This window comes from Mustela nigripes, chromosome 12, assembly GCF_022355385.1.
Source record: "Mustela nigripes isolate SB6536 chromosome 12, MUSNIG.SB6536, whole genome shotgun sequence".
Classification (NCBI taxonomy): Eukaryota; Metazoa; Chordata; class Mammalia; order Carnivora; family Mustelidae; genus Mustela; species Mustela nigripes.
The window spans coordinates 37,970,138-37,996,888 of NC_081568.1; the positions used below are offsets into that span (position 1 = coordinate 37,970,138).

General features: G+C 38.7%; 2 protein-coding genes across 2 annotated transcripts in view; both read left to right on the forward strand.

Annotated features, from left to right (window-relative positions):
- The window catches only part of ITGA1 (integrin subunit alpha 1), a 166,465-nt gene that overhangs the window by 2,607 nt on the left and 137,107 nt on the right, over positions 1 to 26,751 (forward strand). The gene's annotated exons all lie outside the window — the stretch shown is intronic.
- Positions 7,074 to 15,500, forward strand: PELO (pelota mRNA surveillance and ribosome rescue factor). The gene is made up of 2 exons (XM_059417103.1): positions 7,074 to 8,153; positions 8,443 to 15,500. Exons 1-2 carry the CDS (start codon positions 7,428 to 7,430, stop codon positions 8,872 to 8,874), a joined length of 1,158 nt encoding a protein of 385 aa, XP_059273086.1. The 5' UTR covers positions 7,074 to 7,427; the 3' UTR covers positions 8,875 to 15,500.

Consider the following 26,751-nt stretch of genomic DNA (forward strand, 5'->3'; position numbering starts at 1 on the left):
AATTGCTATAGATTTATTGGCTTAAAACAAGACAAATATGTTATGTGACAGTTATGTAAGTTAGAAGTATCACTGGGCTAAAATCAAGGTGTGGACAGAGCTATGTGTCTTCTGAAGCCTGTATCAGGGACAATCCACTGCCTTGCCTTTTTCAGCTTCTAGAAGCCACCTGCATACCTTAGCTTGTGGCTCCATCCTCCATCTTCAAAGCCAGTAGGATAGCATTTTCACATCCTTCCCTCTGACTCTGCTTCATCATCCAGTTCCTTCTTTGACTCTGACCCATTGCCTCTTTCTAAAAAGGATCCATGGGCCCATTTGGATAAACCAGGATAAGCTCCTAGTCTTAAGAGCCTTAATTTAATCATATGTGCCAAGTTCCTTTTGCCATATAAGTTAACATATTCACAGGTTCTAGGGATTAGGACATGAACATCTTTGGGAGACCATTTTTCTGCCTACCAAAACCCTGAAATGTAAACTTCACATGAGAGCCAGTCACATTTCCTTATTTTCTACATAATCTTCATGCTCATTTTGCCACTGTGGCTATGGTCTTGTTGTTTTATATATCTAGAAAAGAACTTCACGCTTCCTTCCCACACCCCCTGCCATCTAAATGAACTCTCTCCAGACTTCAAACCTAGGTTTATATCATGACAACAAATCGCCATGCTAATAAACTTCCCATTGGATTAAAAACTGCCTTGTATTAGCTTTTAACAGTATTATAAAATGATCTGCCACCAAAGATTATTATTTTACATATATCAAAGTCCCAGCAAAAAACTAGTGACACATATAAAGCATTTAACTAAAGAAAGTTTAATAAAGGACTGTTTGCAGAGGCATTTAAAGAACTGACAAAAGATGGTAGAGCACCTAAGGGCAAACAATAGTGAAAGGAAAGCATATGAAGCAACACTGGGAAGAGAAGCCATTATCACTCTTAGGCCTGAGGAGGAAGTAGTGTTACATTGGCTGTGAACTCTAGCTATGGGAGAGGGGCTGTTGGATGGGAGCTGGGGCATAGGAAGAGGAATGCAGCTAGAGCCACAATCGAAGCCCAGCCAGAAGGGAGCAGAAGAAATAAATACCTGCTTCTTTTCCTCCCACCCTCTAAAAAGTCTTGCCCAACCCTCTCATTGGCCAAGTCCAAATGGCAGAATCAAACATCCTGGGGAATAGGGTCAGGACACACCATAACAGAGAAAAACTAACACAGTGCTGAATGGCACATATTTATTGGGAACATATTATGGGTGAGGCCTTATGTCAAAAACTTTGCATATATTATTTCACTTGAATCTCAAAAAAAGAAAATTTTAGAACAATTATCCATATATTAGATATGAAGAAACGAAAATGCTAAGAGATTAATTTGTCCAAAGTCCCACGACTCATAAATGGCAAAGCCTGTGCTCAGCTCTCTGATCTCAAATCTCATGCTGTGAAATAATATGCCATACAGGCTATCAAAATGCAAGTCCATTTCCTTCTTGCTCAACTCTCAGAATGTTAAAGCCAAGCTTAACTGTCTATGAGACTTTAAAAAGGACCTAATTAATATTGTGAATCTGATATTTTCAGGACTTTTAGGTATATCATGAAATTAGATGTCCCACCCTATATTAATTGTAACTTAAATAACTATCTCTGAATATTAAGAATATGTAGAATGACCCCAATTGAGTAATATGTCTCTTCTTGATAGAAACATTTTAGTTAGCCTAAAAGCAAGGTGTCTTCCTTTGTAAATTTTTTCAGTTAAGATTTTCTATTCAAAATGAAGTCCAGTGAGGTGATGGCTGAATATGGAACTCAGATACTTACCCATAGCAAAGAAATTACCTCCAATGGCACACAATGGACTGTAAGGAATTACTGAAGAAGGTGAAACTCTTCAGTCATTATGATGTCTGTAAAGGTAGAGTAAATAGGCATGGAGAGTAGCAATGAAATATATATCTTTAACTAATTTGCCTATTTCTCATCCCTGCTGTTGTGATGCTGTTTTAATGCATAAAGTCTTGGCACAGCTTATAACTGTTGATTTTACTCCCTTAGATGGATGTTCCTCTGCCTATGTTCTTCTGAAACCTCCAAACCAAGAAACTTCCCACTAGGTTTAGAACTTGCCCTTTAAAATATTTTGTAAATCAGCTCATGTTTAAAACATATTCAGAAAATTAGGGATCAAAATGCTGTTCTTTACTTACACAATCCTTCTGTTGTATGAAACACAAAATAGTGTATTTGAATTCATGTTAAAAAAAAATGAGATGAAAGATACTTGGAATCGATGCCACAATGCTAAAATCAAAATACATTGCCTATCCAAAGTGGTCTGTGACTAGAGAATTGTATTCACTGTTAAAGCAAGTACAGAAGAGTATCAAGATATGTAAATGAGCTAAATATATTCCTGTCAAGTTTACTGAGTTTCTTTTCCCTCTTCTGTTGTGCCAGCTCCTCTGAAGTCTCCAGGCCTTTGCATAAGCAATTGCTCCCACTGCTTGCTTACCCTCAAGTCCCCACATGAACATTAGCTCCAAGAAAGTCACTAGGATAAATTGGTCCTCCTGCCCCAGAAACATGTAAGCCCCTAGTGTCTTTGCTTCTATACCACAGCACATGATATGGTTAATTAAATATCTAACTGTCTTCCCAGCTTGCTATATGCTCTGTGAGGGTAGAGTTTATTATCCTTAGCGTTTAAGAGTAACAGTCACTTGAAAAGTTGTTACTGAATGAATCTCAAAAGATAAAGACAAACTCATAAATACTTAAGAGATTGGACTGTCTCTTCTAACAGTATCCTTACCTAGATTGTGTGTGTGTGTGTGTGTGTGTATGTGTGTGTGTGTGATGACCCCAGTTAAGTTATATGTCTCTCCTTGCTAACAATTTAGTAAGCCTAAAAGCAAGGTGTCTTCCTTTGTAAATTTTTTCAGTTAAGATTTTTTATTCAAAATGAAGTATGTATATACATGTATATATGTGTGTATATACATGTATATATATATCTATACACACACACACACACACACACACACACATATATATATATATCCTCATATTTATATCTAATTGAATGAAAGACACGATCAAGGGGTGCCTGGGTGGCTCAGTGGATTAAGCCTCTGCCTTTGGCTCAGGTCATGATCTCAGGGTCCTGGGATGGAGCCCCGCATCTGGCTCTCTGCTCAGCGGGGAGTCTCCTTCCCCCTCTCTCTCTGCCTGCCTCTCTCTGTGTGTCAAATAAATAAATAAAATCTTTAAAAAAAAAGACACCATCAATTGAAAAAATGCATCATTATTTTATTCACTACTAAGGAAAAAGAGTGCTGCCAATCCAATTATAATTATTAGACTGTTAAATAACTCCCAGTCTCAGAGATGTTGAAAGGTGGGAAAATATGCATCTGAAAATTACAGATATAACATACAGTAAATCTACAAAGTAATTTTCTATTAAATTTCTTTGTATTTTTAAAAACTGCATCATATAATTTCAAACACTCCTGGATACAAATGACACTGTTCCTGGAAACAATGACATGAACCTTGTCCCTCTTCTTAGTTTTTTTTCTATCTGCTACAGGGGATAATTGCTCCTCTATCATCAGCAGCCTCACCAAATCCCAGAAATGAGCTTCATCTGAACACTCTGCCTCAGCAGAAATGTGGCAATAAAGTCATTAAAAGTGTTCTAGTTGCATAGGATCAATGACTGGTTTTGGCAAATGCTAAATTTCTGTCAAATGGTGATTAGTGCTAGAGCTATACACATATGAAGGTACCTAATTTTTATCTAAAGTCTTCTATAATTTAAAAGGAAGTTTAAAAAATCAACTAAGTCTTAAAGGAGATTAAAATATATGCACTGGTTGGTATTAAGAATTCACTTTATGTGCAAAAACATTAATATTTTTTTATCCAAATAGTAGATCTCTTTAAGAAACAAAAACCAAAAATTGTCCCTTTCCCCCTTTTGCCTGAATTAGCTGAATATTTCTCCCAACTGTACACTTAGCTTTGCTTGTGGTGGTCACATGGGCATCTTTGAACAACCTGAGGTTAGCACATTCCCTTTTCATAAATGATTGGATTTATTATTAGATATTCATAATCAGAGCTCTGACTTATTCTGCAAAGATCATTTCCTAAACAGGCATAATAAAACTGTCATTATACATTATTTACAACATTTTCAGCTCTTTTCCTCAGTAAGATGTGTTTGAAATAATCATTTTCTTACCCAAGCATAGGTATCTCAAAAATTGAAACAGGTTTTTAGAAACTAACCTTAAGAGTAATTTTCTCTTTAAAATTCTAGTAACATTATAAAACAAAATGTTTTCTTAATTTTAAGATGCCAGTGATAGATAAGTTAAAAGTTCTGCATTAAAGGAGAACTAAAAAATATGCATTCTTTCATATGATGACTGTTTATATAACAATTGCTGTGCTGGGTTTCAGGAACATAGACAAATAAAAGTAGGCTCACAGTCTGAAAACGGGATAGACAAGCAAAGAAGCAATGATGGGAGGAGCCTCCAAGGTGCTCTAAGCAGAAGAAGGAAAAGATTAGTAAGTGTTGCAGGAAAGTTAAGTCTTGAAAAAAAAAATACTAGGAACAAGAACATTTATACAGCCCTTACTGCACTAAGCCTAGGGTATTCAAACAAGATTTCCATTGTTCAGGAGCTCATAATTCCTGCTGCTGTGATACAAACCATTTCTAACATACCACTATAATAGCAACAAGAACTGTAATCTAATTCACCAACAAGATACATGAATTCATGTACTAGGGCTCACCTAAGTTTTCCCTGGAGAAGAGATACTAGTATAAATTAATAATACCCACAGATTATCCATCAGTCAACCTTACCGAACCAGTTATTTTTCTAAGACCGAATAATTATGATCATGTCAGTGTGAGCCCTTGCCCCCTGCTATGTCTGATTCAGATTTCTAGCTTCAGGTCAGGCATTCTTAGAGATATACCACAGTATCTCACGTGTTTGTAGAACTCTACAGTTTACAAAGTATCGTAATCTCATTAGAACCTTATAAGGGTTATCAAATGAGAGAGGCAGCACCAAAAACCTGACTTACAATTTAGAATGAAGGCTTCAGGTTTGTAGCTGTTAGGGGACCTAACTAAAGATGCTATAATCTGCTGGAAAGATCATGACTCATGTCTGCTGACTATTGCTGTGCAAGTATTAAACTTCGTATTGATCTTTTACCACTGTAATGGACCTTAGGAAGAATTAAACTCTTGAATACATTTATTTTTCTGTAATTCATTTTCTTACTACAAAATGAGGATAACAAATATTTAGAGAAGAGGATTAGAAGAGTATAGGAAAGGACCTGGTGAATATTCCATAAATGATAGCTCTTCAAGAAAAACTTAACACTTACTAAGATCCTACTGTATGCCTGCCACTGTGATTATGTGGTTTTTAATCTTTATCAGACTTTGAAGAGAATTCTACTTAGGTGATCAAGGAGCAACTCAAAGTATTTCTCTCTCCTGGTTAGGGAATGTCCTTTGGAGAGACAAACCATCTTCACATCTTAGGGCATTCGGTTCCTTACTCAAAGTTGCTGGGTCTTCTGGGAAGTGGAAGAAAGCCGTCAGAGTTAGAAACTTTAGGAAGGCATTCAGTATGACAGGAAGGTGTGGAAGGAATAGGGAAAGAGAGAGGGAGGGAGAGAAGTCACAAAACAAACAATGGCTCTAATTTGTATTAGCGCTTTAAAAGGGATTTTTGTGTCTCCTTGGAATCTCTGAGGAAGATAATTGAGGCATCAGAGTTAAGACTGTCAAGACTTGTGGCAAAGTCAGATTCCTTCCTTTCACCCTGGTCTCACCAGTTCTGGGTGGTTAAGATTCCCTTTCAGTGCCATATGCAAGTAAGAAAGAGAATGAGAAGATATGTGGGTAGGACTACTCTGTTCACCTCCTCTGGTTTTTGTTGTTGTTTTGTTTGTTTTAAGATTTTATTTATTTGAGAGAAAGCAAGAGATCCAGCTCAGGAGCAGGAGCGGAGGGGGAGGGGCAGAGGAAGAGGTAGAAGCGGACTCCCCACTGAGCACGTGGAACCTGCTGGGGCTCAATCCCAGGACGCTAGAGATTGTGACCTGAGCTGAAGTCAGATGCTTAACCCACTGAGATACCCATGCGCCCCTCCCCATCTCATTTTAACTCTGGGGGAAATTCTGGTGGGCTTTTTCTATTTCTACTCACTGATCTTGTTATCACCATAAAAATGCTAAGTGATTTAAGGATTTTCTTTAAAATCAACTTTGTAGCCATTCAGTCGGGTTGGTCCAAGTACATTAGACTTTTTCCACTTCCCATATCTTCAACTCAATTTAGGCAGTGAAGTTCGGGCTCTAAATTTTTGCGACCCAACCCCCAACCTAAACATTTCACAGGCTACTGAGCTGCATAAAGTAGAGACTGCCAATTTTGGATTCTGGGATTCCCAGGACATCAGGCCAAGCAACTGAGCTGTCCACCCAGGGGTGAATTCCACAGATGGTTTCTTTTCTCTCTGGGGTCAGTGCTTTAACATCTGGGTAGTCAGATCGTGCAGACAGGGTAACAAGCACAGAAAACAGCTGGGCACGTTGCTCTGAGCCCAGACCCACCGTGACCAGTGGTTCTTAGAAACCGTTTCTGGAAATGCCAACTCCAACAGGAGTGTAGCATCTGAGTGCTGATAAGGCAAGCCCAGTTTAGAACTTTGGGGCCAAGCCTGAGACTTTGAGAAATCCTTTTAGTTAAGTTTTGGATTTATCCGGGGCAGAGAGGGTGTACAGTAGTAACTTCATGCAGCTGGGCGGGGGTGGGGGGGAGTTGCACTCACATACTTCCCAGATTCTGCACAAACAGGTTTGGAAGAGAAAACTTAGGAAGTCCAAGTTCAGCATTAAAATAAGTAACTCGCCACCAAAGATTCTAAGCCCTTTGCTCTCAGTTCAGTCTTCGGACGCACTTCGCCCTTAGTGCGCCTGCGCCCCCCGCAAACTGCAACCCCGCCTCCTCGTTGGGGACGTAAAACGTGCGCCGAGAGGTGGAACGCGAGCTGAGCATGCGCCGTCATTGCATCAGCCGCCGGGTCCGTGCTGGGTGCTGGAACGCCGGGGAAGGCTGTGTTTTGCTGCTGTGTCTCTTGCTCGCGTCTGGCGCTCTGTCGGAAGACTAGGAAAAGAAGGGCTAGAGTAAGTGTTCCCCTTGGCCGCTTGAGTCGGAGCTAGGGTATTTCCTTCCCGCCAGGCAAGTGCCTGTAGGAACCGGACCCCGCCCCCTTCCCGACCTAGACTCCCCCTTTCCCTCCCTGTCCCTTTCCCACCGAGGACCTTCTCCTTTCCTCTTGTTCTGCCTCTGAACCCCCGCGGAGGTCATGAAGCTTGTGAGGAAGGACATTGAGAAAGATAATGCGGGCCAGGTGACCCTAGTCCCCGAAGAACCTGAGGATATGTGGCACACCTACAATCTAGTGCAGGTGGGCGACAGCTTGCGAGCCTCCACCATCCGTAAGGTACAGACGGAGTCCTCCACGGGCAGCGTAGGAAGCAACCGGGTCCGCACTACTCTCACTCTCTGCGTGGAGGCCATCGATTTTGACTCTCAGGCCTGCCAGCTGCGGGTTAAGGGAACCAACATCCAAGAGAATGAGTATGTGAAGATGGGGGCTTACCACACCATCGAGCTGGAGCCCAACCGCCAGTTCACCCTGGCCAAGAAACAGTGGGACAGTGTGGTTCTGGAGCGCATCGAGCAGGCCTGTGACCCAGCCTGGAGTGCAGATGTGGCCGCCGTGGTGATGCAGGAAGGCCTTGCCCATATCTGCTTAGTCACTCCCAGCATGACCCTCACTCGGGCCAAGGTGGAGGTGAACATCCCCAGAAAACGGAAAGGCAACTGTTCCCAACATGACCGGGCCTTGGAGCGGTTCTATGAACAGGTGGTCCAGGCTATCCAGCGCCACATCAACTTCGACGTTGTGAAGTGCATCCTGGTGGCCAGCCCGGGATTTGTGAGGGAGCAGTTCTGTGACTACATGTTTCAACAAGCAGTGAAGACCGACAACAAAGTGCTCCTGGAAAATCGGTCCAAGTTTCTTCAGGTAAAAATCTTATCCAAGGATAATTCAGAGTGGGCAGAGGGATTTGTATAAACTACTCTTAAATTTTAGACCTGGGAAAAGTGCAGGAGGAGAAAGTGTTCACTGGACTGCGATTGTAAGTGAGGTAATGAAGTGAAAGTTGTTAAAACAGCCTGTTTACATAGTAAACTTGGCTTAAGTCCTCAAACATAGAAAGCCTTCTTTGTGCTTTTGGCTTTAGGTCATTGCAGGCTGATTAATGGGTACTCGAAGACATTCTTCTGTCTGACTTTGATAATTATGATTCTAGGTACATGCCTCCTCTGGACACAAGTACTCCCTGAAAGAGGCCCTTTGTGACCCTTCTGTAGCTAGCCGCCTTTCAGACACTAAAGCTGCTGGGGAAGTAAAAGCCTTGGATGACTTCTATAAAATGCTACAACATGAACCTGACCGAGCTTTTTACGGACTCAAGCAGGTGGAGAAGGCAAATGAGGCTATGGCCATTGACACATTGCTCATCAGCGATGAGCTGTTCAGGCACCAGGATGTCGCCACACGAAGCCGGTATGTGAAGCTTGTGGACAGTGTGAAAGAGAATGCGGGCACAGTTAGGATATTCTCAAGTCTTCATGTATCAGGGGAACAGCTCAGTCAGCTGACTGGAGTAGCTGCCATTCTCCGCTTCCCTGTTCCTGAACTCTCTGACCAAGAGGATGATTCCAGTTCTGAAGAAGATTAGTGATCGGACCTTATAATTGAGACAAGCTCTGTCCCCATTGTTAACATATCGTGGCATCCTGACAGAATGCTGCAAGGCACTTCGTGATTCTTACATGGATTTTTCATTTATTTGGTCACACTAGGTATTTTGTAATTGGCAAGACGTGTTCAAACTAAACAATAAATTAAAAGGAAATAATCTCCATGTACTACCATTTTTATTAATTAGAATAATTTATATAGAAATTATGAGTTATTTGCAGTACTTAAAAACATTTTGTATATATAAGAATGCCTTATATTCTTTGGGATAGATCATAAAATCCCAAATGTCATACTTTGAAATAAGTTTTTTCTAAGGAAAAGCCGTTCAGTATTTCATCATACTCAGTTTCAACTGCTTATTTTAATTCTGCATAGTGCCCTTGTATGGTGTTTAATGATCCCTTTCCTCCATTTCCTGTACACTTTTTTTTTCTAAGTGATGGCCAAATAATTTGTAGACTTTTCTAGAAGACAAATTTAAAATGGTATTTTTCTTAAGAGACTTGTTAAATCAGGCATGTTACAAGTAAACTCTTGGTACTCATACTTGCTTTGGAGGACCATATAATTCATTACTTTTAGGTCATAGAGTTTCATTCTGCTAGGGATTCTCAAGATAAGCTATTTGAGGTGTCTTTATTTTTAAAATGCAATTAAGGTGTGTCATTTGCTTGTTATGTGGCTAATTAGTGCTAAAGCGGAAGGTAGTTCCTGCTCCGGGCTCCATTTCTTTGCACTATCACACTATATGTATTTATTTGGCTTATCTAGAAATATGTATTGTTGTCTTAAATTTCTATGTGGCATTAGTCTGTGCTTGCACATTCTTATTGCACTCTCTCTACATCCTATTTTAGGAGGTGAGAAGGCCTGTTCAGAAAGTTTAAGTCGCATCATTTGTAGTATGTGATAGTTGACTTGAACTCCAGTACTCTACTGTAATGAGGGAGTTCTGCTAATACCTGAGAGTTTACAATATTTTCATTATTTTAAGAGTTAGGGAGGGATCCTTGGAATGGAATTGCATCCTGACCTTTTACAAAACTCAGTTTAGCAAAATAATTAGGAAAAGCATTATGAAGAAAGAGTGGTAATTCAATTTTTAATACATTGGTACCCACATGAAATATAGAAATTAAGTAAACTTTTGCTTGTCCTTTTCTGTGTCTGGGCTTTTTCTCTTGGGACAAGTGCAAGGTCTGGGGAATATATATATATATAGATATAGATATAGATATAAACTTCTGACTAATCTGAGTTTACTTTAATCTGTAATTAGGAATAGATGATAGATATTTAAAATACTATGAAGAGTATGTTATTAAATAATTTGGTAGGAGTATAGAAATGAAACTGCTAAGATTCTTAATATTAGAACCTGATTGATAATGACTCATATTACCAGTAGAAGTTTGGAGACTTGGGGCATATATTACTCTCATAATCTATGCAGTACCGGTTATTCCCAGTTCTGTTACCTACTGTATTAGAAACAAGGAGAAATAAAACCTACCCATAAATCTGACCATTTTCGGTCATAGATTCTCAAAGTTAGTTGCTTGTTAGCCTGAACTTGGGAGCTTTTGAAACTCAGTACCCAGACTGGATCCCAGGCTCAGTAACCTTTCAGCCTTAGAAATGGTTTCTTATAGCTCCCCAGGTGATTCCGTTAAGTATCAGGACTTAGAACCACTGATTCAGGCCTTGCAATTCAGAAGTGTGGTCCACGGATCACTAGCAGACTATGGACCAAGACCCTAAGAGCTTGTCAGAAACTGGAAACCAGCATCAATCCTGGGCCTTCTGGGTTTCAGTCTATATTTTAACATCTTCAGTTGATTACTTTGCCTGATAAAATCTGATAAACATAGGCAGGAACTTATTCTCCCTGTACTAATAAAAATCTCTGGCTGGGATTGCCAGCCATAGAGGAAAAACATTTGGGTCTCAAGGTTGATTTCAGTAGAGTTAATTGGCTAGTATTCAGCTTAACTATCTGTAAAACTCAAAATAATAGTGTATTTTTTTGTCTATAGAGTACTTAAAATACCTTCAAGAATTCCTGTTTTTAAAAAGTTACATTCTGGAGGCACCTGGGTGACAGCTGGTTAAGTGTCCATCTCTTGATTTCAGCTCTGGTTGTGAGATGGAGACCTTCACTGGGCATGGAGCCTGCTTAAGATTTTCTCTGTCCTCCTCCCCCTAATACCCTTCCAAAAAAAAAAAGTTACGTTCTGTACCATTGTCAAGAGTATAAATCCTCATACATGTATAGCGTGAAATATCAAAATAATGATAGCATATGAAATTTAAAAATTACGATCTTTTTTCTTTTTTACTATTCTCTAAAAAGCAAAATGAACCATAAGTCTTTGGAAGTCATTTTCATTATTTTATGAATGTCATATTGAATATGACATATGAATGAATATGACTTGAATAAGTCATATTCAGTAGTCTAATCCATTATTATGAATGTCTAATTCAACTGCTATTTATTAATAAGGAACAACTTGGCTACAAATGGAAACACCTTTCAAGGCAATGTTGTACTGTAAATTTCCATTTAACATCAGGTACTTGTAAACAAAGATTTGTTCCCTGCCCCCGCCCCCCCCCCACCAGCACAGTAAATGAGAAGCTGGCAGATTGTTTCATTTTACTCTAGGTATAAAATACATCAAGTTTATTTTGCTATTCTTAGTCCCTCATTTATATGTTATATTTATTTTACTAGTTTTTATGTCTGGATTGTTGATTCTGGATTTCATTTTCATTTTTCTCTTACATATGAGTTGGCTCTTTTTCCACCCAGACGGCACTGCAGTGGCTTTGTAAAACTAATTTTCCCTTATCTCTACCTATTTTCTGTTGTTAACTTCATTTTCCTTTTTTTAGCCCTGTGAGCAGTTCTCTTAACCTCAAATTATCTTTAACAGAAGTGATTCATGTATTCTGGAACTGAAATTTCCTTTATTGCTAAAAAATAAAAGTACACAGATAAATGGTGTATATGTGAATTTCCCTAAGTAATAGCTGTTACTGGGGAAAGGAGTATTGTGCTTTTAAATCAGATAGTTTTCCAAACAAATGAGATTGGATGTTTGTTTTCAGTATCAGACCATGTTGAATTGCATGTAGAATAGGTATTTCTAAAGTGATTCTGAGTGAGGAGAAAGAAACCATTTGCCTGTGTCCAGATCCTGGAAATGGGGCATCTGTGTTTGTATTATACCAATTATTAAGGGTGTTACATTTATCCATTTGGATTTTAGTTCCTGCTTTGATGCTGGGTTTAAGAAAGACAAGCATGAAAACAAATCACTATTACAAGAGCAACTTGTACAAAGTGTAAGAGAGCACAGTGTTGGAAGGGTCACTTGTAGGAGGAACTTTATAGAGCTGGAGCCAGTAAATCTCCTAAATGGTGAGAAGAACCCCAGAGAGGTTATTGGAAAGAGGAGAGGGGCAGAGTAAGTATACCAATCACATTCGACCCCTCTCCATGCAGCAATAAAGAGTGGGTTTGACAATAATGAGAAATCACTGAAAAGTTTAAGAGGAGAATGGCATGTTTGCATTTCACAAATATAACTGTTCAGCAGTATCAAGGATGAATTGGAGGAGGCAAGAGCACTTGTTAAAAGAATGCAAATTAGAAAAACCCAGGGGAAAAGCAATTTTGGCCTGAACAAGGACAGTAACAATAATCCTTGCAACAGGAATGAAAAATCACTAGGCAATATGAAGAGATAGGATCAAAAGGACATGGGCTACTGATAGTTGTTCAGAGTTAAAGAGTAGACTGTAGGGAGGGCTAAGTCTCGGATTTTTTTTTTTTTTTTTTTAATGTGGTAGAGATGATGGCACAATTTAAAAAGCAAAACAAAATCAAACCAGGAAATACAGGAAGAGAAGCTGACTTGCAAGGAAAAAACATTAAATTCAGTTCTGAGTCTTTAGGGGCATCTGGGTGACTCAGTCAGATAAGCATTCGACTCTTGATTTTGGCTCAGTCATGATCTGAGGGTTGTGAGATTGAGCCCCAAGTCTAGCTCCATGCTGGGCATAGAGACTGCTTAAGATTCTTTCTCTTCCTCTGCTCTTCCCTGCCCCCCTCCCAACTCTGTCTCTCAAAAACAAATTGAGGGTGCCTGCAGAACATCTGAAATGCTCTTCCACCAGATTTCTGTATGCTCACTCACTCATTCTCTTAAGGTTTTTGTTAAAAGTTCACCTCTGTGAGGTCTTCCAAGCCAGTCTTTAAAAAAAAGATAACTTCTCCAGGATTTCTTTCTAAGCCCTTTGTCTTACTTTTCTCTATAATGTAGTTGTTTTGCTTATCATCTGTCTAGCATGGAAACTCCATGAGGGCAAGGACTGTTGTTTGTTAGGTTCATTGCTATATCCCTAATGCTAAGAACATTAGCACGCAGTAGATGCTCAAAAATATTGGCTGGGGCAGGGGGTGGTAAGTGAATGACAGAATGAATGCATTCAGTCTCTTAGCTAAGAAGTTCCCTTAGAAGGGTCCTGGGTGGCTCAGTGGCTTAAATAAAGCTTCTGCCTTCTGCTCAGGTCATGATCCCAGAGTCCTGGGATCAAGTCACACATCAGGCTCTGCTCAGCGAGGAGCCTGCTTCCCCCTCTCTCTGCCTGGCTCTCTGCCTACTTGTGATCTCTCTCTATCAAATAAATAAAATCTTAAAAAAAAAAAAAAAAAAAAAAAAAGAAGGTCCTTTTGTTCATTGTGCACACAGGCCTGAAGTTCAAGAAAAAGCAGTTGGCTGAGGTTAATGATATACCAGTTGTCAGCGTTAATGATATACCAGTTGTCAGCATGTAAGTAAACTTGAAATCAGAGAGAGAGAAAAAAATGGCCTCCCAAGAATTAGTAAAGCTAGGAAAAAAGGCCAGGCACAGAAGCATAGGGAAACAGATAACTTCTTTAAATGTTCCTTGACTCTATTGTCTGTTAAAATCCATCAGTGTAGAGATGGATTTGAATATTTGAATATTCAAATATTTGAATAATTAATATGGTCAGATAATTATTTTTCCCCCTGCAGAAATGTCCTAGAGATAATACAAGTAGAAGAGCCAAAATGTTGATTACATAGAAACTGGGTTTTGAAATTTCCTAAGATAAGTTTCTAAATTTGGGGGCAAAAGCCAAATTACTTTTGTATGTGGATATTAAGTGAGTCTTAATATGCATAGATGTTTACAAATTTAGTATTTATAAATTTATAATTTTCTATTTACAAATTTAGTATGTGAAAGTTCCAATTTAAAAAAAGGATAGAGTAGGGGGTGATAACTCAATTTAAGGGACTTTTTCAGGATATCCATAGCCCAGGAATTATTAGCATATTCTGTCTCGGGCCAGGTTTATAGCATAGCAATATTAACTGCTATTGGACCCTTAACTCCTGGGCTCCCTGTCCATGACATCGTTGATTTTCCTCAGCACACTTCTACTCCCTGCAGAACCACAAGTGTCACAATTGTGGCATGAATTTTGCAATGTTTTGTTTATATTTATTTTAAAAATTGATTTTGGTCAGCCCATAATTTTGTTTATACATATTTTTCAGTAAATGAGTTTCCAAGTAGCAATTTTAGTGAGGACTTGAAGACCAAGTAAAAAAAGAATCAAAACTTCAAATAAAGTTCTTAAAACCCTAAGTAAAATAGTTGTCTTCATAGTGATGTGTCAGCATCTTTAAGGTTTATGCAGAGGTTCAGTTTATGTATTCTAGGAGATGTAGTATTTTAGACAAGTGCTAATCAAGATTTTTTTTTTAAATTTATTAACATATCATGTATTACCTGCTTCAGGGGTATAGGTCTGTGATTCATCAGTCTTACCCTCCCCAATGTCCATCACCAGCCACACCATCTCACCCACGCCTTCCCCTCCAGCAACCCTCAGTTTGTTTCCTGAGATTAATTCTCATGGTTTGTTTCTTAATGCATTGTGCACACTGCTGATCAACTGGTAGTTTGGAAGTTTAGTGCAAAAGTGTTACTGAAAAGTCCTAGTGATTGCTAATGGGAGTTTGAGATGCGAGTATAATACTAGTGTTTATTAATAATGCCTTATTTAGAAAAGATTCAGAAGTCAACAATACAGCTGCTTAAGGTGTTGGGCAGTAAGATCCGTAGTAATGGTTTTGGGCAGTAAGATCCATAGTAATGGTTTTGGAATTTAGCAAGAACAATCTGAGGAGTTACTTAATGTAGTCCTCAGGTCAGGTAAAGTTCACTAAAAATGAAAAATAAATTGGCCAAATTCAGTAGGGAGCTAGTGTAGGAAAGCTATAAAAAGCATTGATAAAAGGTCATTGTTAAGCTGCAGTGGAAATGATAAAATCTTATTTGTCATTTTTCTTTATATAGAAGAATTCTACCTTTCTAGGAGTGTTTGATTTAGTATCACCATCTGTATTCTCATCCATATTGTAGTGTTCTTTATAGATTTCTGAGTGTAATAATTTGTAAGATAACCCATTTATATTGCAGTATTTAATTTCTGTATTTTAAGAAACATGTCAGTATGTTCTGTTGTGAATAATAACTCTCAGAAAGAAACTGGGACATTGTGAATTTGTTCATTTAAATTGAGGTGAAACCAATGCATTTACTCAAGGAAGATGCACTCTTGTGTTCAATACTTCGGTTGCAAACAAATTTGAGGCTATCATTTTTGCTCTCAACAGTGAATATTTTTTTTTAAGATTTTATTTATTTATTTGGCACAGAGAGAAAGATCACAAGTAGGCGGAGAGGCAAGCAGAAAGAGGGGGCGAAGCAGTCTCCCTGCTGAGCAGAGAGCCCGATGCGGGGCTCAATCCCAGGACCCTGAGATCATGACCTGAGCCAAAGGCAGAGACTTAACCCACTGAGCTGCCCAGGTGCCCCTTGACAGTGAATATTTTAATTCTGTAATCAGCAGCATCAATATGGGAAAGGTCTTACATTTCCAGGTTCCAGTCAGTAAAGTTTCTGACATTTATGATAAATTGTGGGGACTTGGGAGTACTGCCTTCTTTTAAGTCCCCTTTCTTCAGCCCTTAACATACCCCACCTTAAAATCCCATCATTTAGAATGTTAGTGTAATGGAACTGTGCTTGCTTTCCATATTGAAAGGAAGTTAAAGGACTTAGAGCTTATTTCAGTTTAGGGTGCCACATTTGGTTCAGAGCACCCAAGACCAAGGCAGAGCTGTATCTGGCAGGCTGCAAGCCCAAGAGAAAAATGTCTTTGCAGACACAGTGCCTGGTCATGCACAGGTTTGGCTCCACTGTCCCAAATCCAGGAATGGACAACATATGACAATAAAAGTAATTACAAACTTATTGAGGGCCAGGTCTATGGTAAAATACTTTAGAATGAATTATTTAACTCTCTGAAGATGCCTATGAGAAAGATTTTGTCATTACTATTTTCAGGTAAGAAAACTGAAATTAGAAGAGGTTAAATCATTTGCCCCAAATCACATAGCTAGGGGGTGTGATGAGGTACCTACTCAAGGTATAACCTAAAAAATATAGGAATGCCAGTTCATTCCTTAGTTTTATATTTGGAGTAGATCACATGTGCCTAGAAATGGAAGAATTCTTTGATAAAACAATTTTATATAATCAACCAAAGTTTAAGCAATCATTTTATGTTTTTTATTTACCTACCACTATTATTTTTCAGCTCTTTATGAGTCTCAGGAGCTCAAACCTATGGCACTCTATCTAGAATATAAGAATTAGAAAGTGTATGGAAACTATTATAAGACTGTGTAATAAACTAAGCCCCTCAAGCCTTTAGTTAGCCTCTATTATTATTTCATTCCCAGTTTTAGCAAGCTTGTTTAAAAAAAAAAAAAATTAAACCTACTCTGTTAATTAAATCTACAATGTTAAACCTAAACCTAAAATTAAACCTGCTATGTTAATTCATACATTATTTCAACAAACACATATTAAAATACATACTAAAATGTCTTAAGTAGCAGGAATGATGCTACTCTTGGATATGCAAAAATAAGAATTTTTTTCCCTGCCTTTTATCAGCACATTGTATATCAGGGAGAGATGATCCTCACCAAGCTGATGGACGTCACCAGGGTGAGAAATGAGAGTTGACAGCTTAGGTAGAATCTGAAGCATTATCAAAAGAAGAAAGTCTAGGGCTTAGACTATTTTGCTGGAGTGTGAGGACATTACTGTGTTATAGAAACTGATGTTCATATTGAGAAAAAGAATGAATTACATTCTGTGTATTCTATTAAAAAATCAAGGAAATATAATGTCTTTCAAAAGTATCTTTTTCTAAGGCTATTAAAAGATAGTGGTACTTAAAGAAATCTTTAGCTAGAATGATAGTTCCAGATGGCTGGAGTTTTACTAAACCATGAGAATCTCAATAATAAAACTGAAATAATTGTTGAAAGATAAATTCTTGTTAAGGAAAAGACTCCCAATAGATTTTAGTTGTAAAATTTATCAGATAGAGATGGGAGGTCCTGTGAGTTCAAGTCTAAGTTCCAGAAGTTTTATGTCTGGAATTTTTCATCAAGTCCTAGTGTAAACATTGAGTAGAACTTTTTGTTTGACACGGTTATGAAAAATTGCTCTGTGAATATAAAACATTTTAATTTTGTATTTCACCTCATTGATCTTGTGACCATAATTTGTAGTTTTTTCTTTTTCTGCAAGTGTACTGTTGACAATGGTAAGAGTCATTTTTTTTTTAGAGGGAAGTGCTTTAGGTAGAGGAGAAGAAGATTGAAAGTACATTGTAGTACATGCCTCTGAATCATTTAGAATCATGAAAGGCTAATGCTATAAGGAGCCTTATCTTATCTGGCCTACTCACTTCATGATATAGATGTAAACTTGAGGCCCAGAGAGGGTTGGTAACTTGTTCCAAGTCACATGAGCAGGAATTTTTCATAGGGCTCACCTTTCTGTTTGATCCATTCTATTCCAGTTTTTTACCCATTTTCTTGTCACCAGTGCATACTAGGAGGTGGTGAGGGTTGAGAAGGAATGAATTAGGATCTTAGAATGCTTTAAACCCTCCTTTTTTATCAACTAATTCATCATGGAGCAAAGCAATTTCTCTTTCAGGAGCATCACTGAGACCCAGACATAGCTTTGAAGTTCAGTTGTTCATTCCTTGGAGGACTATTCATCTTCTGCTAGAAAAAGACCCTGCCTCCTACCTTTCTTCTTCTGAGATTCATTTCATTCTTCTGACAGCCATTTGCTAAGTACCTACTGTGTCCCAGGCACTCCGCCAGCCCCCAGCAATATAAATGAATAGAAAAGATTGCAGTCCTTTTCTTCCAGGGAGAGCCAGTCTAGGATGGGGAACAGACAGGAAACAAGCTATCATAGCACTGCAGTTTGTGCAGGAACAAGAAATGTGGTAGAACATAGGAACTCAGAGGGTGCTCCTAATTCAGACTGGCTTCACTGAGGAGTGCTACCAGAGCTTAAACTGATAAATTCCAGAAGCCCACATTGATCTTCTGTTATTTGCCAGAGAGATGAGGCAAAGGGGACTGAGGACGTTTACCTTTAAAGGCCCTCGGATTGATTTGGTACCTTTTTCTCCTACGTAGTGGTCACTGAAATCTCTAAGCTCTCCAGATGTTAAATATTTACAGTAAAGAGTCAACAAACCTAAGAAGAAGAAACATGGCGAAAGGAGATGACCTCATCTCCTACCCTCCAAACTGAGGGGAAAAGGCACAAGTAGAATGAGAAATACGGATCAGGGACCATGACTGAAACGACTTTGAGATTCTGGAGCCTTTATATTTTCCATGTTTTTGTTATCTCCTGTTTCTGTCATGACTAACAGCAAAACAGTTAATCCAGAAAGGACAGCGAAGAAAGGGATGGTGAGAGGGAGAGCATGGGACGTCGCATCCTACTCCACAGCCATTCTTGGAAGAGAGGATGTCCAAAAGAGAGGTGACGGCAGCTACCTCAGGGAAAGGAAAGCAGACTGCTGGCTAGCTGTCCAGAAGGAAGTGACTGGGCACTCGTTTAGGTCTGGGGAGGAGCCCTGGGGAAAGGCCCAGAGGCTGGACAGTAGGAAGACCTGCTAGAGTCTTTCTTCTTTCTTTATTCAACATTTTATCCACAGTGTACAATTCAGGGAAGCACCTTCAATAAGTAGTAACAACTTCTCCCTTAAGTAGTATGTATCACTAAATGACCAGTGTGGATGGGGTATAGTGGAAAGAAAGAAAATGTTCTACAGAAGAGAGAAAAGAACATAAAAGGAATGACTGTGGGAACAGTCCTCTGACCCTTTGTGTCTCAGTGGTATCCTTAACTGAATCAAAGGAAATGGAGTAACATGTGGAATGTGGGGAAGTATGCAGAGCTGAGGCAAAACTATCTGCCTCATTAAATGTAGCCATATATTTTTTTAAAAAGTAGTCTGTTCTCACTGAAACTCAGATACTAAATTTTTCACTCTGGGCCTAACTCCTTGCCTAGAACTTAAGAGAGCTTTAATAAGTGTTAGAATTTTTCTTATCTTTCTAGAAATTATCCTCACCCTTATCTGACTCCTAAACTTGCTCTAAGTCACGGTAAAATATAGTGGGAAATGGGGTGAGTAGACAGGAAATACAGAGAAAGACAAGCCCTTTTGATAATGGTTTGTTATGGATTTACTCTTAGATTTGCATTTGATGCGTGGGTTCACATATATTCTTCTGGATGAATGAGAAACTGTCAGAATCAAGAGTATGGTACTTGAGACTGTGGAAAGGATGTTACGTACCAAAAATCACAATGTAAATTTGAACGCAATTTGCTACAGTTACTGGAGATCATATATAAGCATTTGCAAAAACATTGCATTTGTGAACAACCAAAATGCATCACAGCAGAAAAAATCATTTGGCCATTTTCAGAGGACTCTGTGGCTGTGGCAGGACAAACATGAGAACTGGCCTGTGAGTCAGGAGATCAGGATGTACCCAGGCCTTACAGTTAGGTTGTGTGACTGAGGAAATCGCGTCATTCTTTTGAGCCTCTTTTTTCGTCAGTAGAATGAGGAAAGGCAGGTGACCCTTGATTTCGTAGTTGCTCCTGAGGTCTCTGATTCTACTCGGTACAGTTGCAATAACTGCTTGTTATTTTTAAAAGTTGTATCTTTCCAGCAAAATAAATCTTCTATGATTCTCAGGTTTAAAAAGAATCTGTTTTGCGCCAAAAAGCTTTCCAAAAGCTGCCAGATTTGGGGATTGGCTGATTGTTAATGAGAACAGCCTGTGAGGAGCAAATTCCAGAGCTGAGGCTCATTTATTTGGAATGCTTTGCCAAATACTCCCATATTTTCAAAGTTGTTGGGGCCTTTAAACCTGAGCATTAGGGGAGAAACAGTTGCACTTTTTCAATAGGTGCACAAAACTTTTGAAGTTTATAAATATTTTTGAATCATTTGCAACATTCCAATGGCATGCCAAGTTGCATAGTCCTGCCACCTTCCTCCTTGTTATTTTCCTTCCCTATCAACTGCTTGCTGTCCCGAAGAACTGGATATGAGAAAACACAGGTCTTTATTTCTTCTAGAATGTTCTTTCAGTTTGGCCAGTGGTTCTCAAACCAGGCTGCACATTAAAATCAATGCACATTAAAATCAATCCACATTGCTGACTGGGTTCCATTACCAAGACGAGTCAGAATCCTTGGGAGAAAAGCCCAGGTTTGTGTACATTTAAAAATCTCCCCAGGTGTTTCTTATCTTCAGCCAGGTTAAACCATGGCAGGTCATCACCAAGAAAGCCAGGTGGCTTTAATATGTCCTGTGACCACAATGCCAGTCAGCTGTCTGGCTAAGAAAAAGAGATGGAGCATAGAAAAAAATGTGAAATTGTAGATTAATTATCTCCACTACTGAAAAGGCAACTTCAAAAAGTTGATGAGTGGAATTTATTTCTTTAGCTTTAGTACATCAGTATGGGATTTGTCTATACCTTTGTGTGTTGACTTGCTCTAATAAGTCCACAGTTAGGACTAATATTGACCAATTTGTGAATATTGATACCTTTTACATGTGTATGTGTTACTAGGTACAGTGAGGAAGGGTACGAAAAAGTAGAGAAACTGAATCTCAGTTCTTGAAGGATGGAACATATAAATCTTAGGCTGCAAGAATTACGTAAGACAGGACCAGGACAGCAAAATCATGTAATGTACAGAAAGTAATAGCTAAAATTGTTGATAAGAGGAAGATATCACAATTGGCTACACTCGCTTGGGAAGATGGTATTTAACTATGAGCCGCCTTTCTTTTTTATGATTATTTATTTGAGAGAGAGAGAGAGGATGAGTAGTGGGAGGTGGTAGGGAAGACAAGCAGAGCCCGCCCCCACCGAGTGGGGAGCCTGATGTGGGTCTCTCAATCCCAGGATCCTGAGATCACCATCTGAGATGAAATCAAATCAGACCCTTACCTGACTGAGCCAGAGTGTGGGCCACCTTCTGAATGTCTTCTTTTACTCAGATGGCAGGCAGCAGTGGTAAGAACACTGACCCTGAACTAGAAAATCTTAACTCTACCACAGATGAGCTCCATGACCATGGGGAAGTCATGTTATCTTTGTGATCCTCAAATTTAGATTTATGAGTTTCAACCTGAAAAATGGGAAAAATGATTAAACTTGCCCTATAGAGTTGCAAGGCATTAATGATATGATTTGAGAAAAATACCTGAAAATGAGTAAGAGCTGTATTTAACTTAGTTTAATTCCTCCTTTTGTTTTTTGTTTTGTTTCTTTTGTTTTGTTTTGTTTTGTTTTGTTTTTTTCCTGTATGTACCACCTGAATACCAGATCAGCTGTGGAGGTATGATACGAAAGAAGTACTTCATGTCCTTTCTATCATAAATTCCTAGCATCTGCCAAAGATGGTGTGAAAAACCAGAAAAAGTGGAACCACTCCCTCCAGAGTTACACTCAGCAAGAAATGGGTTAGCCAGATCATGCTCAGCATTTGTAACATTTTCATTTCTTCATATTCAGATACATATTCATGTCCTGCCTCATTGCATAAAGAATGGAGGTGAAAACCTCACCCTTATAACTGTAATAATCCAATAAAGAAGAGGAACACAGAAGAGCACATTTCACTTTTGAAGTTCATGCCAGGAATAGTAACTCCTCAAGGTGACCACTGTGCACACACAGAGAACACTAGCCACCTAACTAGGTAGTCCTGGCTCGATCTGCAAGAACAGTAGATACTCACACAGCGCCATGATGCTGAGGCTGGTTCTATATCAGGCGTGACCTGTCATTAAACTCTCAATCAAGTTAAATTTATGTTAGTTCTTAGGTGAAACAATGTGTTGTCTTTTCCTCCTTAATTTTCATCTTAATTCCTATGGTACCTATTAATTATTTGAGTATTATTCCTCAACTGCTCAGCTTTCTTTATCTGGGGCTTCCATCCCTGCATAACTTATAAACAAATCACAGTTCTCTTATTATTTCTAAGTCACTTGCGAACAATAGAATGTAGTTTTGATAATATAAGTAATAATGGAATGTTATGGACAATGCGGAGACTCAGATAGGAGAGAGGAAGCCACTGTCAAACTCATGCTACAGAAATGATCTGTGTATGATAATGCAGCTGATGAAATCACTACCCTCAGACAGCCATTCAATCCTCTGGACTTAAAACTCAACCAGAGCTTCTGAGAACAATCTCTAATGGACAGGAGTAACAGATGGGTTGTCCAGAGGTTACATGTCCACAAACCATGGACCAGAAAGCAGGATAAAGGGCCATTGTACATTTGCATCTCCATCTCCTCCATACTCTGGAATTCCACCTCTCCTCAACTAGGAAGAGTGTGTGGAGACACAAGAGGATGACAAAATGGCAACTAACCATTGCAAAACAGTGGAAGTAAGAGAACGATCATTACTAAATCCTTTACCAAGGCAGCTACTGTACTGGCAGTCCAGATACAGGCCCTGCAGCCAGACTGGCATTGTTCAAATCCTAGCTCAACGACTTGCTGGAAGAAGCAGCCAGTAGCTGGTGCTGAGCCCATGCTGGAACCATGTCAGTCTGATTTCAGGGCCTGAAGCCCCAACACTACTTCACTCAGTCTAGCCGGACAATTCTTAACACTTATGTTCCTCATCAGAGCAAAGATGCCAATTTGATTGGAGAAATCTTAGCATCCTTTTCAGGCTTCGTATCTGCTTGGAAAAAAATTACCTAATCATATAAATTAATTGTACACTTGACACCTTTTTTTTTTCCCCCCTTTTACCTATTTTTTTTTCCTAAAAAAAAAGATTCTAAGAAAAATTACCCTTAATGTTGTGGCTCTTGACTTCAGTTTTCTACTGGGGTCCTGATATTGGAATGGATGTCTGATTCACCAGCAAACACTTAAGAACCAGCCTTAATGATAGATTTAAAATGATGAATCATTTAAATACTCAAAATGAAATGTCCCTAAATTTTCAGCCTGGGAAATTGTCAACAAGATTCAGCATTAGTCCTGAGGTATGCATCATAAGTGCAAGGGACTCAGAGAATGCTTGGCTTCTATAGTCTCAGGTCTTCTTGAGGTTGCCTCAGGCCACTGACACGTCTTTCTTTTTCCTTGGCTAAAACTCAGTTCTGGCAGGAAATGAAAGTCAGGGAAAAGAAAGGTGATGTTTTACCTCCTCATTCACAACACACACTGGCCTTAGCCTAAATATCATTTTTCAACCCAGCTATTAAAATTCAAGCATGAAAGAAGAAGAGGTAGCAAATACATCCAGATTTCATGTTGGGCATCAAAAGCTAAGGAGAGTAGGCCACAAAAGTTTAAAACAACAAGTCCCATCAGGTTTTTTACTCTCATACAGTTAAATCTAAACCTGGAGGTAAGCCAAAATTAAACATATAAAGCATGCAACAACGGCTTGTCTTTCACCTTTCTAAGGTTTCCAGATTTCAATGATAGGCAGAACAGTGAATGGTACATACGTAACCTGAAGTTATTCATCCTTTGTCCAAAATTCAAACTTAACTTGGTGTCCAATAACCCTAAACTCTCTTTCACACTGCTGATGTTGACTGTCTTGGGTAGGAGAGTTCTTTGTTTGGGCGGATGTTAGGAGAAGCACTGGTAAGTGTATTCCTGTCCAGGACTGGGTTTGGCTCTAATTTGAGCCTTTGCTGGAAGAATGGAGAAGAACTGATTTCTTCTGTGTTTGGAAAACACTGATTGAAGGCTTTCAGCAGTAGCTCTTATTCTGAACCACAGTAAAAAAGTAATAATAGTAATAATAATCTGTGTTATCATTGGCTAGAGCAGATGGGGATTTTCTTCAAAGTAATGTTTTCAAGTAGTGTCACCTGGTAGCTAGATTCCTTTCTCTGGATGGAATTAGCACCCTAAAAGCAAAAAGAGATTAGAAATACTTGAGGTGAGGGACATCTAGGTGGCTCAGTGGGTTAGGTGTCTAACTCTTGATTTTGGCTCAGGCCATGGTCTCAGGGTCATGCCCCTGCGTGGGGTTCTGTGCTCAATGCAGAATCTGCTTGAGATTCTCTTTCTCCCTCTCCCTCTGCCCCTATACTCAGCTCATGAGCTCTTTCTCACTCTTAATTAATTAGTTAATTAATTAAAATAAAATCATAAAAGGAAAACAAGTTCTTGGGGTGATAAACTTGTGTCAATTTAGAATCAATTTAGACAGTTTAAAATTTCTCTCAAACCTAACACATTCTAGAGCTTTCGATATTACCCACTAACAAATCATGTCTGTAGAATTTTTTCCATAAAACATTTAGTCTGATTCAAACCTAGCAAGATGCTAATCTTTGCAAAACTTTTTTTCCCCTTATTTGGCTTTCTTACTTCTTGTAAAAGTCAGAGTTTAATACACGAGAATTGCTGAATGTGGCGGGAGGTTACAATTGCTGTGGGCTTAATTTCAGGAGAACTAGGTCCAAACCTGAATTCTGCAACTAAGTGGTTTTGTGACCTTGGGCATCACTAAGCTATTGTGAGCCTCACCTATAGAGTGAGGGTAATACTGCTTGGAAATGTGGGTACTATTAAATTATGGAAACTTTATGTAAGCACTCAGCTCACATAGGTGTTTGATAAATGTTAAATCCATGGCCTATTATAAGGGAATTGAGTTGCAAGGTTTGTTAGAGCTTTGATTTAATTAAATAAAAAATGAGTGTTTGGAGTGCCTGGGTTGCTCAGTGGGTTAAAGCCTCTGCCTTCAGCTCAGGTCATGATCCCAGGGTTCTGGGATCAAGTCCCACATCAGGACTCTCTGCTGGGCAGGGAGCCTGCTTCCTCTCTCTCTGTGCCTGCCTCTCTGCCTACTTGTGATCTCTGTTAAATAAATAAATAAAATATTTTTTAAAAATGAGTGTTAAAGTTTTTATGTCCTTACCAAATAGACACTATCTTTCTCTCAAAGAAATTAAAAGTTTCTTAAGTTTATGATTTGAAAAAGCAGATATCATTCTAGGTTAATAATAGAAATCTGCAAAAATATGCAATTGTGCTTTAATGCCCCAAAGATTAAAAGTAATGCAATCAGAATAACATTTATTTCATCTGCCAGAATTTTGCCCTGTTTCTTGCTTTTGATTTGTTTAACTACCTGAGGTTAAATTGGTACAAGCATGAATGCTTAAAATACTTGTAAAGATGTATTTTGCATATGCAAATTACAGTGTGCATATTATAAAAGATTGTTTCAGCTTTATTTGTAGCAGAGGGCAGCAGCCTTTTTTTTCTGTAAGGGGTCAAGATAGTAAATTTTTTCAGCTTTTCCGGAAACAGGGTCTCTTTAGTGATTACTTAATGCCATTGTAGTGCAAAAGCAGCCATAGATAATAGTAAACTAAAGGGCATGGCTGTGTTCCAGTAAAACTATTTAGAAAAACCAATAACGTGTGGTGTTTGGCTCACAGGACAGTTTGCTGACCCCTAGCCTAGAACATGATATAGAGTATATTTTCTAATTAGGCATAATTAAGATAAACTTACTGATGGACAAAATTTATGAATACATCCATACGTTATTAATCAGTAATTATATAAAAATAATCTTAAGTATATGCACTTATTCCTTGAGCATCATAACTTGCTAAGTTTAAAAAAATAGTGTGGTTTTCCAAGTATATTCAGTTGCTTTGCTAGTAGGTAAATCACAGTATAATCATCTTGCATTTCCCTGTACTTTCTGAAGTTCTAATCCGGATCCATGTGTACATGCTTTATTGTTTTTCTGTGTTAGGCAAGCTTCAAAATTGGACTCAAATCCATCATTACATGAATGTTCAGGACAGGATTTCCTTCTGCTGCACAAGAATATTTTGTGAATTTCCTGGGAAGTGAATTTCCTGGAAGAGCATGACTTACCTGACAGCATCTGAGCCATTGTGTTCTAAGGAATTTCCTGCAGGGATTAAATCCCTTTGGTTTAGGCCTTGGTGTTTTATAACTGATTCCCACAATCACCTGAAACAATGTCTTTTAAGAATGTTTTTGTGTGATTTCTTCCTCCAGGAAGAAATTGAAAGTAATGAAATGCCTAGACCATTAGAGAATTTTGAGAATTAGAGAAGGCATCTCTTTTTGCCATAATAATATAAGAAACCAACTCAATCCTCGGTGCCTTACCAAAGCATCCAGCATTTACATGTACATTAGAAGGGCATCTAATCTCTCACCATTTAGAGATTCTAATTTTAATTTTATAAATTCTAATTCTGTTGTATGGTGAGAATATCTACAATCAGAAGCTTTATGCAAGAGTAATAACAGGGTAAACACAATTAA

Bases quoted from the DNA above. Each gene is read 5' to 3' on its own strand.
- PELO (XM_059417103.1), top strand. From the start codon at position 7,428: ATGAAGCTTGTGAGGAAGGACATTGAGAAAGATAATGCGGGCCAGGTG. The intron at 8,154-8,442 runs GTAAAAATCTTA...TTATGATTCTAG, and splicing joins ATCGGTCCAAGTTTCTTCAG to GTACATGCCTCCTCTGGACA.